At 36.2% G+C, this 13704-nt stretch overlaps 1 protein-coding gene across 3 annotated transcripts in view; it reads left to right on the plus strand.

Annotated features, from left to right (window-relative positions):
- APOOL (apolipoprotein O like) overlaps positions 1-12297 on the plus strand; it is a 122393-nt gene extending 110096 nt beyond the window's left edge. For all 3 annotated transcript variants that reach the window (XM_080794931.1, XM_080794933.1, XM_080794932.1), the window contains one exon: positions 11737-12297. In XM_080794931.1, coding sequence (XP_080651057.1) covers positions 11737-11825 — 89 coding nt within the window. In that variant the 3' untranslated portion in view covers positions 11826-12297. The remainder of the gene's footprint in view (positions 1-11736) is intronic.
- Positions 12298-13704: the final 1407 nt, after the last annotated feature.

Below are 13704 nucleotides of genomic sequence, written 5' to 3' on the forward strand. Positions count from 1 at the left end.
TTTTTGTACCATTATCATACTGATTTGAATACTACAGCTTTGTAATACAATTATCATGCCTCCAGCTTTGCTTGCTTTTTCAAGGTTGCTTTGGTGACTTGGGGTCTTTTGTGATTCCATACAATTTTAGGATTGTTTGTTCTTATTCTGTGAAAAATGCTGGTGGTATTTTGATAGGGATTACATTAAATGTGTAAATTGCTTTGGGTAGTATAGTCATTTTAACAGTATCTCTACTTCCATCCATGAGCATGAAATGTCTATTTCTTTGTGTCATCTTCAGTCTCTTTCATAAGCGTTCTATATAGTTGTCAGAGTACACGTCTTTCACCTCTGTGGTTAAACTTATTCCTAGCTAACTTTTTTGTTTTTGGAGCATTTGAAAATAGGATTGATTCCTTAATTAGTTTCTGCTTATTCACTACTGGTGTCTAGAAATTGCAACAGCTTTCTGTACTTTGATTTTGTATTCTGCAACTTTACTAAAATCTTCTATCATTTTGCAGTTTTTTGGTGGGGTCTCTTGGGTTTTCTGTATATAATATAAGGTCAGCTGCAAAGAGTCAAAGTTTCACTTCTTTACCAAATTGTTGTCTTTTATTTATTTTTGTTGTCTGATTGCTGTGGCTAGGAATTCAGTGCTATGTTGAATCAATGTGGTGAGAGTGGATATCCTTGTCTTGGTCCTGTTAGGGGAAAAGGTTTCAGTTTTTCCCCGTGGATTATCATGTTAATGTGGATTTCTCATATATTGCCTTTATTATGTTGTTTGTTCCCTCTAAATCTTTGTTGAGAGTTTTTATCATGAATGAATGTTGTACTTTGTCAAAGGCTCTTTCTGTATCTGTTCAGATGAACATATGTTTCTTATCCTTTCTCTCATTGATGTGATCTAACCTGTTGATTGATTTGTGAAAAATAAACCACCCTTGTAACACAGATATAAATCCCAGTTGATTGTGATAAATGATTTTTAATGTATTGTTGAATTAGATTTCTTAGCATTTTGTTGATGATTTTTGCATCTGTGGTCATCAGAGATAATGGCCTGTCATTTTCCCTGTTAGGGTTGTCTTTATCTGGTTTTGGTATCAGGGTAATGCTGGCCTCGTAGAATGAATTTGGAAGTTTTCCTTCCTTTTCTATTTTTTGGAACAGTTTGAAAAGAATAGGTAGGAATTCTTCTTTTTTTCTTCTTTTTGTTCTATACACATTTATTTTCTATAATATCTCCTAAAGTATTTAACATATTACATTTATTTTTTTTAAATTTTATTTTACTTTTCAGTGTTCCAAGATTCATTGTTTATACACCACACCCAGTGCTCCATGCAATACGTGCCCTCCTTAATACCCACCACCCATCCCCCCACCCCCTCCCTTCCAAAAGCCTCAGTTTGTTTCTTAGAGTCCACAGTCTCTCATGCTTCGTCTCCCCGTCCTTTAAATGTTTGGTAGAATGCCCTTGTAAAGCCGTCTGGTCTTGGACTTTTGTTGGTTTGGGATTTTTTGATTACTGATTCAATTTTTTTTATGGTGATCAGTCTGTTCAAATGTTCTATTTCTTCCTGTTTCAATTTTGGTAGTTTATACTTTTCTTGAAATTTATCCATGTCCTCTAGGTTGACCAATTTGTCAGCATATTGATTTCTTAATATTCTCTTATAATTGTATTTCTGTGATGTTGGTTTTATTTCTCTTCTCTCATAATTTTATTTACTGGAGTTCTTTCCCATTTTTTTCTTAATGAGTATGGCTAGACATTTACCAATTTTACCCATTTTTTTTTAAAGAACCACCTCCATTCAAAGAAACCAGGTTTCATTGACCCTTTGTATTGTTTGTTTTTTTTAGTTTGTATATCATTTGTTTCTGCTCTGATCTTTATAATGTCCTTCTTTCTGCTGGTTTGAGGTATTGTTTGTTTCTCTTTTCCTGCTTCTTAGTGTAAAGTTACATTGTTTATTTGAGATTTTTATTGCTTCTTGATGTAGGCCTGTGTTGCTATAAACTTCCTTCTTAGAACTTCTTTTTGCTGTGTCCCAAAAGTTTTGAACCATTGTGCTTTTGTTTTAATGTGTTTCCATGTTCTTTCTTATAACTTTTTTTTAATTTCCTGATTGACCCATTCATTCTTTAGTAGCATGTTATTTAACCTCCATGTATTTGTGGACTTCGCAGATTTTTTTTCTTGTGGGTGACTTCTAGTTTCATAGTGTTGTGGTCAGAAGAGATATGTGGTATGCTTCAATTTTTTTCAGTTTGTTAAAGTTTTTTTGTGATCTCATATATGATTTATTCTGGGAAATAGTCCATATGCACTTGAAAAGAATGTGTATTCTGCTCTTTTAGGATGAAATGTTCTGAATATATCGGTTCAGTCCATCTGGCCCTGTGTGTCATTCAAAGCCATTGTTCCCTTGTTGATATTCTTTTTAGATGATCTGTGCATTGCTCTTAATGTTCAAGTCCACTACTATAATTAGATTATTTTCCTTTAGTTCCTTTATGTTTGTTATTAACTGTTTTATGTATTTGGGTGCTCCTGTGTTGAGTACATAAATATTTAGAGTTGTTCTATCTTCTTGTTGAAATGTCCCCTTAATGGTTGTATAGTGCCCTTTTTTGGCTCTTCTTACAGTCTTTGCTTTAAAGTATGTTTTGTCAAATATAAGTATTGTTATTCCAGCTTTCTTTTGACATCCATTTGCATGTTAGATGTTTCTCTGTCCCCTCACCTTCGATGTGTAGGTGTCTTTAGGTCCAAAATGAGTCTCTTTTAGTCAGTAAGATAGGTCTTATATATTTTTTTAATCCATTCTGATACCCCATGTCTTTTGATTGGAGCTTTTATTCCATGAACATTCAGACTAATTATTGATAAATATGTATTTATTGCCAATGTATTCTCTATTTTATGGTTGTTTCCGATTGCTCTGATTTTTCTTTCTCTCTTCCATGGTTTGCTGGTTTTCTTTAGTGATATATTTGGATTTCTTTGTATTTTCTGCATATCTATTACAGGTTTTTTAATATGTCATTACCATCAATTTTGTATATAACATCTTCTGCATATAGCTGTATATTATTTAATGGTTTGGACCAATTCTTTATTCCTCTCCTCTCTCTGTGTTAAGTATATGGTTTCATATTTTATATCTTTTTATTTTGTGGGTTCCTTGTCTGATTTTTTTTCTTTGTCTGATTTTTAGAGAAATACTCGTTTTTGCTGCTTTTATGTTTCCTACCTGTATTCTGTCACTTTTAGTCTTTCCTTTCCACTCAGAGTCCCCTTTAATAGTTCTTGCAGGTCTGGTTTAGTTATCATGAACTCCTTTAATTTTTGTTTGTCTGGGAAACTTTATCCTTGTAGTCTGAGTTAAAAGCCTTGTTGAATAGAATATTACTGACTGCAGATTTTTCCCATTCAAAACTTTGAATATATCATGCCAGTCTCTTTTTGCTTGCAAAGTTTATGCAAATAAATCCCTTGATAGCCTGATGGTGTTTCCTTTGTATGTAACTGTCTACTTTTATCTTGCTGCTTTTAATTTTTTATCCTTTATCACTGTATTTTGCCATTTAATTATAATATGTCTTGGTGTGAATCTGCTTTGTTGATTTTGTTGGGGGTTCTCTTTGCCTACTGGATCTCTTTCCTTGCCCAATTAGGGAAATATTCATCTATTATCTCTGAAATAAATTTTCTGTGTCCTTTTTTTCCTCTTCTACTTCTGGGACTCCTATAATGTGAATATTATTACATTGATATTGTCACTGAGTTCTCTGAGTCTATCCTTCTTTTGTATATATTTTTTTCTTTTTTTCAGGTTGATTACTTTCCATTACTCTGTCTTCTGGGTCATTATTTCATTCCTCTCCTTCTCCCAGCATGGTGTTCATTCCATCAAGTGTGTTTCTCATTTTGTTTATTGAGCTCTGTATCTCTACTCTGTTATTCCTTACCTCTGTTTTAAGAGTCTTCTTTATGCCTTCCACTATTTTTTTTTTCAATTCCAGTTAGTGTCCTTTTGATCTTTAATTTAAATTCTCTATCACTCATGTTACTTATATCCATTTCACTTAGATCTCTGGTCATCGTCTTGTCCTGTTCTTTCATTTAGGACAAATTCCTCTGTCTTTTCATTTTTCTGTTTCTGTGTTAAGAAAGTCAGCTATATCTCCTATTCTGGAGGATAGTGGCCTTATGAATAAGACTTCTGAGTGTTCCCTGTTCCTCAGTGCCTGGTTCTTCCAGGAGTGTCTCCAATATGTGCTGTGTGTGCTCTATTATTGTGTCCTGGCCACTTTATTATTTTTTTTTAAGATTTTATTTATTTATTTGACAGAGAGAGATCACAAGTAGGCAGAGAGGCAGGCAGAGAGAGAGGGGGAAGCAGACTCCCCACTGAGCAGAGAGCCTGACATGGGGCTCGATCCCAGGACCCTGAGGTCATGACCAGAGCTGAAGGCAGAGGCTTAACCCACTGAGCCACCCAGGTGCCCCATGGCCACTTTATTCTTCAGGGCAATTGCTTGCAGAGGTTTTCTTTTCCTGTTGTTGGCAGTGTTTTATCCTTGGCCTAAATGTGGCAAGTTTTAACTAGGTGTGCTCCAGTCTGCTTTTGCTACCACCTACAGAACCAAGGTCCTGCAGATCTCCCTGGTTGGGACACATGTTTGGATAGGGGTTTGGGCACGGAGGGGCCCTCTGTACTGGGACTGAGGCAAGTGTAACTAGGAGGGACACTTCCTCCAGAGCATGGCGGGCATGGCCTGGTATAACCAATTTAGGTAGTGTGGAGGCTTGCTGGTTCCTGCAGATGGCTCTGTGTTTATGCTGAAGGACTGGGAGGGTAATTGATGCCTGCCAGTTCCTTTGTTCCTGGAGGTGTCTCTCTGTGAATGCTGCCTCTCTGTGACATGCTCTGAGATGAGCAAATAACCACTGCATTTTGCTTCCAGGTGCTCTTCAGATCACTGTTTCCACACTAAATGTCCACAGGCTGTTTGCTCTGCCTTCTCTCTAAGAGCAGTGGTTCTAGGCTCTCCCCAAGCCCTGCCCACTGACCTTTAAGCCCAGCTGGTTGCAAGCACTTCTGAAATTTGTCCCCTTTCACTTTCTAAGCCACTTGCTATGGAGATTTGTTTTCCCTGTGCTCTCATTTGTCTGTCACCCTTCCCCAAGATTGTACCTCCCTGTCCACCATAGTGGCCATCATCTGTTTCTCTCCCAAACCTTAGTCTCCATACCTTTTACTTTCTTTAATGTGGCCTCCTTTCTGCCTTTAGTTGTAGAGTTTGTTCTGCCAGTCTTCATGTCAATTTCTGCGACTTAGTTACCTAGTTTTATTCGTGGGACAGGGTGAGCCTAGTGTCCTCCTACTCTGCCACCATCTTCCCCTCTCTCTCTTCTGGAATGGTTTGCAGGTTTTAGACTCTGATAATCCACAGTTCACCATATTCCCACAAGTATATATCCTGTCAGTTTTCTAAATACATGTCAATTAAAGAATATTTTTGTGGAGATGAAACATGTTACAGCTTAGCAGTGGAGCCAAACCATTGCTAGCCCATGCTTTTTCTTCACACATGTGTATTCTAGAACCCTTTACCCACTTGTCATGGCTAATGTATTATATGAAAATCATTCTAAGTTCACCTGTAAAGGAGAGAAATATGCCAATACTATTCATCCTTATCATATATCATTCAAAATTGATTATACAGAATACTTTTGGTATTTATCATTCCCACATTTCACATGCAATCCCAAAGGTCCAAGACATGGAAAACAGTAGTGATTATGAGCACAGATTTAAGTGTAAGACTTGGAACTGAATCCTAGATCCAACATTTGCTAGTTCTCTTACTTGGGACAAATTATCTAATACCAGGACACCTGGGTGGCTCAGTGGGTTAAACCTCTCTCTATATAGATAATCCTAAAGAATCAAACAAAACAAAACAAAAAACCCTTAGAACTGGGGCACCTGGGTGGCTCAGTGGGTTAAAGCCTCTGCCTTTGGCTCAGATCATGATCCCAGGGTCCTGGGATCCAGCCCTACATTGGCTCTCTGCTCAGCAGGTAGCCTGCTTCCTCCTTTTTCTCTGCCTGTCTCTGTGCCTACTTGTGATCTCTGTCAAATAAATAAATAAAACCTTTAAAAAATTATCTAATACCATAAGCCTGTCTTCTAATCCATAAAGAAGGGAACAATAGTGTTTTTCTCACATAGTTGTAAGGATTAAATGAGATGCTGCATGTAAAGCACCAAGTACAATGTCAGTCACATGCTAAATTCTCAGTGAGTCTTAGAAAATATCATTTTCCCAGAGAAATTAGCCATTTTTCTGATAAGTATTTCCATTGAGCACGCTTTGGGAGCACACCATTTAGCTAGAGAGTTTAGCCATAGCTACCACTTACCACCATATAAAATATGTTGGTTATACTAGACAGAGAACTTGGTAGTTTATAGTCATTCATATACATTTTTAACAAAAATTATGTTATTTTAGGAATAGCAAATTCCTAAAAACATGGGCCTCTTCGAAATCTGATGAAAGAAGAATAAAATCTCTCACATTCTCACAGGATTAATATCCCTCTGAAGCAGAGGTTGGCCAACTATGGCTTTTTTGCCAAATCTGGCTCACCATCTATTTTGTAAATTTCACAAGCCAAGAATGATTTCTACATGGTTTAAATGGTCAGGAAAAAAAATAAAAGTATTTTGTGACAAGAAAACATTATATGAAAGTCAAATCTTAGTGTCTATAAATAAAGTTTTATTGGAATACAGCTGCACTCCTTCATTTATTGTCCATGGTTGCCTTCATACTACAATGGCAAAGTTGAGCAGTTGCAAAGGAGACCTTATGGTTTACAAAGTCAAAATATTTACTCTCTGGCCTACTGCAGAAAAAGATTGCTGGTATTTCTTTTAGAAGGATGAGGTGTACCATAAGTATATGACTCATCTCCCCTTTATAATATTTGCCAGCTGTTCTATGGGACAGGAGACTAAATAGCCAAGCTCCAAACATCTGAATGGCAAAACCAAATTTTCTAGTCTTTTTTAGCCAGGGAAACAGAAACTCAACAAGGCTCTCAGTCAGCACCTTTGGAGTTTGCTATACCTGAGGAAAAGAGAGGAACAAGTGGTTGATTGACTCTTAACACTTGGTCTCAGCTCAGTATCTGATTGGATTAAGATGATAAGCACCTTACCCTTCCTAAAGAGGAAAAAGGTCCCCTTTCTCATAGAAGATACCATCTGGAGCTTCTATAGTTCTTTTATACACAGTGTCCACCATGCAAACAAACAAAATATTAGTTATGCAAAGAGGCAGAAAGATGTGACTGACAGGCAGAAAGATGTGACTGACAAACAAGAAAATAACAGTAGACCTACAGGTACTCTAAATATTGAAGTTTGTAGAAAAGGACTTTAAATTAACTATGATTAATATGTTTAAATAGAAAATATGAACAGGAAAGATAAAAAATGGATAATTTCACAGAAATTGAGATCTACTTAAAAAATCAAGTGGATATTCTACAAGTGAAAAACATAGTACCTAAAATTAAGGACACATTGGCTAAATTTGACAGCTGACTATGTGCAAAAGAGAACAGAAGTAATGAACTCAAATACAAATAAATAGAACATAGCCAAAGTGAAGCACAGAAAGAAAAAAGAATGAAAATAACAAGTGTGAGAAGGTAAATTGCAGTGACTAGTCTCAATTACTTAGAAGCTCAATGCTGAATATCATCTCAATTTTATATAAAGAAACAAATAGAATTTATAACAATTTTAACTTCACTCAGAAATTTATTAGTGGGACGCCTGGGTGGCTCAGTTGGTTAAGCAGCTGCCTTCGGCTCAGGTCATGATCCCAGCGTCCTGGGATCGAGTCCCGCATCGGGCTCCTTGCTCAGCAGGGAGCCTGCTTCTCCCTCTGCCTCTGCCTGCCACTCTGCCTGCCTGTGCTCGTTCGTTCTCTCTCCCTCTCTCTCTCTCTGACAAATAAATAAATAAAATCTTTAAAAAAAAAAAAAAAAAAAAAAAAAAAAAAAGAAATTTATTAGTGATCTGTCCCATTTTTATATCTAACTTGCTCAAAATATAAATGAGATAATTTTGTGAACTAAATTATCAGTGAGTAGATACCACATGATGGCTATTTAAGAAAATTTATTGTTATTTTATGACTTTAAACATCTTTATCCTTTCCTGTTTGTTGTAACACCAGCTTTTAAGTTTTTATTTAAATTCCAGTTAGTTAAATACAGTGTAATAACTAATTTCAGGCTTACAATATAATGATTCAGCACTCTGTACAAACACCCAATGCTTATCACAAGATAACACCAGCTTTTTAAAATCTTCTAAAAAACTAAGTATGAAAGCAGCTTTTTAATGAAAGATTAAAAATATGATAAAGTACAAAGAAAAGCATTCTAATGGGTTAAGACTGAGATTCAAGAAGAGTTTTATTACTGTTAACCCTTTGGGAGGAGAGAGCTCTTGGTCAGCTCAAGGGGTGAAGAAATTTCTAAGAGGAAAGATGTAATCCTTAGTTACTCAAAAAAGCAGGAGATGAATCTTTTTTAAAAGGCAGAAAACAAATGACCTAGACTAAGTGGTTCTAAACTAGAGAGATCCATGTTACAGTTACTGAAGTTGGTTGTTTTCTAAAATTCACTTTACTCAAGGATTATAAATTAGAATCTTCAGAGGTGAAGCCTCTAAGCAGATGGATTGTAGGCAAAGCTCCACAGGTAATTCTCTGTGCATATTCCTCTTGTTAATAATGTCTGACATAAGCTGTGGATAAATTAAAATTCTGAAGCCTTTCAATAAATTTTGAAAGGTAGAGATCAATGGAGCATTTCAATTTGGGTGAGCTGAAGTTATGACTAGACTTTGGACAAGAATATATATTAAGGAAGTAAGTAGAAGTGTTAGAGAACTTAGTCAAATGATTGGCATTGTTAAGCAAATTAAGCACATTCAGACTTATATAAAATATTTGTCATACACTTACTGCAATACATTTGATAAAGAAGAAAATGTTTCCTAGGATGCTTTTCACTTGTACTGAGGAAACACTTCCAACAGGTGGCAGTAAAGATACATTTGAGAAAGAAATAAGCAGAATGAGTTTCTTAAACGTTTTGTGTGTGTGATGGATCTCTTCTCAGAAAAATGCTTTTAAGTGGATAAAACAAAATATATGGTAATATATGTGCTTATTTAAATGTACTAAACAACAGTGCTTAACAGATCTAATAAAAGCCATAGTTTTGAAGTAGTGCTAAGTGTAAATATTTCAAAGTATTTGCAACTGCAACATGATATGAAAATATTTGTGGTATCTGTTAGTGACAAAATCTGAGTTCCTCCTAGTACTATTGTGTGTTTGTTGCCTACATTCATTACTGAAGAAAATGTTCATCTTCAGTCCGAGGTTAATGAAAATGAAGACAAATTTCCTACACTTAAATTCATAGATCACATGAATTCTGTCCCAAGACCCCCCAAAGGGATCCCATATTAAGAATTTCTGTCCTTAAAAAAAAGAGTTTCTGTCCTATGGAGAACTATATGAGTGTATGGATAGTGATTACTTATGATCTGGGTTTTTTAAGTTATATTTGGTAGTGAAGTTACATATAGGTATATGACACTTTATGAAATAGAAAGTTTCTGAAGAGAGAGGCATAAAATAAATTATTGTATGTAAATCTGTTTTTCCCCTTTGTTTTCATAAAATTGGAAATTAAATTCCTCTCTGGGAAAAAGATATGTTTCCAAAATATAACTAAATTATTTTAAATCAGATTTTGAAAAACAAAAGCAAATTTCTGAAAAAATATTTTTAATCTTACATCGCAAAGTAAATATAAAAATAGCTGTTTCTTGCCTACTTACCATGCACAGGGTATTATATGCAGCACTTCGTATTATTATATTGAATACTAAAATAATCGTATGACATTGTTACTACTCTAACCCCCATTTTATAAGAGTCAGGGTGGTTGTTTTGGGAGTCAGAATAACCTGGATTCAGTCCTGGCTCCATTTATGAGCTAAGTGAGACGGGTAAATTTTCTTAACGTCTGTAAATTAAAATGTCCTTTTCTATAAAACAAGGATAATATAAAAGTATTATCTGTCTCATGGTGGTAATGTGAGATAATACATGAAAATAATGTAGTATCTTACCTGGCACACAATCAGTTTATCAAGATCACCAATGATCTGCACGTTGCCAAATCCAGTCCATTTTCAATCTCCATCTTATGCAATCTATCAGTAACTTTTAACACAGGTGATTACTCCCTCTTCCTTGAAACAAGTCTCCTCACTTGGCTTGTGGGATACCACTTGCTCTTGGTTCTCTGACTTCACTGACTGGCTGTTCCTTCTCAGCCTTTTCTGATACATTCTCCTAATTTTCTTAAATTCAGAAGAAATGGAGTATCCAAAGGACTCATTCCTTAAACCTCTTCTCTGATGCTCTAGATGATCTCATTGTTCCATAATTTTAAATGCCATCTGTAAATTAGTACCATAAAATTTATAAAGCAGCCAAGACCTCTCCTGAGCTCCAGAGACTCACATTTCTAACAGATTACTCAACATTTGTACTCAGATGTTTAGTTAGCAATGCAAATTTAGCACATCCACAACTTGACACTTACTTTGCCTTCCCCCAGACATGCTTCTCCCACATTATTCCCTATCACAGTAAGTGTCAACTCCATCCTTCCAGTTTCTTAAGTTAGATTCTTTCTCACACAACATACTCAGTCCACTTAGGAAATCCTGCCCATTCCATCTTCAGAAGTTATCCAGAATCCAGTCTCCTTTTACCACCTCCGCTGCTGCTGGTCTCTGTGCTTCCACGCTCATTTCCCCGTAGTCTCTTCTCCCTACAGACAAGAGTGGTCTTTTATTTTTTTTTTAAGATTTTATTTATTTATTTGAGAGAGACAGAGATAGGAGGAGAGAGCATGAGTAGGGAGGAGAGGGCGGCGCAGGCTTCCCACTGAGCAGGGAACCCAACATGGGTCTCAATCCCAGGATCCTGGGATCATAACCTGAGCTGAAGGCACACGCTTAACTGACTGAGCCACCCAGGTGCCCCAAGAGTGATATTTTAAAAAAGTAAAACATCATGTCACTTCTCTGCTCAAAACTGTCCATCTAGCATTAAAATAAAAGAGAAACACCTTACCGTGGACCTATATGGCTTAGCCTTCTATTGTTTTCTGATCATGTCTCCTATCACTCTCACTGTACCCACCATCACCACATCTTACCTGTTCTGTTCCAGCCATACTGACCATTTTGTGGTTCCTCAGGCATGGCCTCAGGTCCATTATACTTTCAAGGCATTTTCCTCTGATAGCTACAGGGCTCAAATCCTTACCTCCTTCAGTTCTTTGCTCAGTTACCACCTTTTTTTTGAAGGCCACCCTGTAAATTGCCCAAGTGCTCTATATGCCCCTCCCTGGTTTTTTTGTTTGTTTGTTTGTTTTGCATAGCACTTACCACCATCTGATATATCTTTTACTTAATTTATTGTCTGTGTTGCCAAACTTAAATGTTAGGTCCATATCAACAGAGATTTTTACTTGCTTTATTCACTGTTGTATTCCCAGTACCAACAATTCATTTGTGAAATGAATGACTTTTTTTCATTTTAATACTTTATCAGGTGCTACACAGTTTATGCCTGACCCCAAGCTCATGGATCACGGACAGTCCCATCCAGAAGATGTAGATATGTACAGCACTAGAAGCTGAAATACTCTGCGTAGAGAACTACAAGGTGTATGAAGTTGAAAATAATGATGGAAAAATCATGTAAAGGGTAACCAACACAGAGTATAACTTTTTGGGGGGGGGGTGTAACTTTTAAACAAAGTTTTTCTCTCACATCTTCTAATGTAATATACAGTTTGACCAATCACATAAGAGATTAAAACACAAACTGTGAATTTAATCCAAACAATATTAAGTAATTGATGAAGAGGCAGAAGTATTGGGATGCATTTAATGATTTTTAAGGTGTGTTTATAAAAAACTAGAGTAAATATATAAACACTGATGAAATATGTATGTGTATATATAAATATTTATACAGATACATGCACATATTTGCTTTAGCTTTTTCAAATTAATGTTAACTAACTTAGAATGGTGTGTAGAAGGATGTGTCCCCTCCTTTTTTTTTCATACCCCAGAGCTGGAATAAAATATCCATTATTTTACGACACTTGGGTTTGGTTTTGTCTCTTTGTTTTATAAATGGCAACTCCTCTTAAGTGTCCAAAAACGCTTCTTTTAAGAGGACCATAGTCTACAAGGCACCCCAATGCTGCCTAATAATCCTACTGGTTCCTTTAGGTGGTTTCCTGTTCTGTTCCCCAGGAGAGATATTACAAACCTTCTATTCTTAAGCCTCCTGTACCTGCCGAAGATGACTGTCTCTTATGTAGAGGGGAAACATGAGCTTTATGACCATTTTCAACTTCTTCCCCTCTACCTTCAAGACTTACCTCTTTCTAGCCATGCATCCCCTTCATCTAAGGCTAATGCTTATTCGTGTTCCTGATCTCCTTCTTTCCCATGTTTTTCAGTACCATACTCTATCCTGTTTAATCTTCACCTTTTGGTTTCTCTTTTCATTAATTTCTTTTCCTCAATCTGTAAATAGCTTCAGATCTTCTTTGTCCAAAAACAAGAATAACAAAAACATTTCTTTAACCCTACCGCTTCCTCTCAAGCTGTCTTTCCTTTCTCTTTCCTATGATTGCCATACTTTGGGAAAAAATAATTAGTGTCACTTTCTTACTTCCACACTTTTGGTTCCTCTCTAACTTTCTGACTCCCTGACCTCTTTACCTATTTGAATTTTCTGTAATTATTGACTCTTAAACACTCCCTCCCTGAAACTCACTCCTCCCTTTGCTCTCTGTTATTCCTGCTTATCTTGTCATTCTTCATTCTCTTGCTCTGATTAAAAATGCTGTGGTTCTTCAGGTTGCATTCCTAGTTATCTTTTCTCATTTTATATGCTTTCTCATTTTCATTCAATATACTTTACTGGCTATAGCCACCATTTATATTTCCTTATCATTTATGTTTCCAGCTCCCATATTTCTCTAGAGCTATATACCTATTCTCTGATTATTTATTAATGCATCTACCTTATATCCCATAGGTGTCCCCAATGTTAATATGCCTAAAACTAAATTGCTTCTGCCTCTCTTTTCTTTAATTTCTGTGTTTTTCAAATCTACTCAACCTTTTCTGCTCTTCTCTAATCCTTGCTTCCATTCAAGTTTTCATCACTACCTTCCTGAATTATTACAATAGTCCTTCATCTGCCCTCCATGAATCTTGCTTTCTGTCACTTGAGAATGTGTTGTCTCTGCAGGTAACAGTAAACCAGTTCACAGTCAATGAGAGTCTATTTAAAGTCTGGAATTGGGCAGTACAGGGTTCATTCAGTAGCTCATTAGTGCCATCAAGGACCTAAACGTATTCTCTTTTCACTCTGCTCTTTAGTATGTCAGCTTGTCATCTTATGGTCACAAAGTGGCTGTTGTTGCTCTGGGGAACGTATACATGTTCAGTGTAGGAAAAAAAATTAGGGCAAACCCTACTAGATGTTTCTGAC

Source organism: Martes martes, assembly GCF_963455335.1.
Source record: "Martes martes genome assembly, chromosome: X".
Taxonomy (NCBI): domain Eukaryota; kingdom Metazoa; phylum Chordata; class Mammalia; order Carnivora; family Mustelidae; genus Martes; species Martes martes.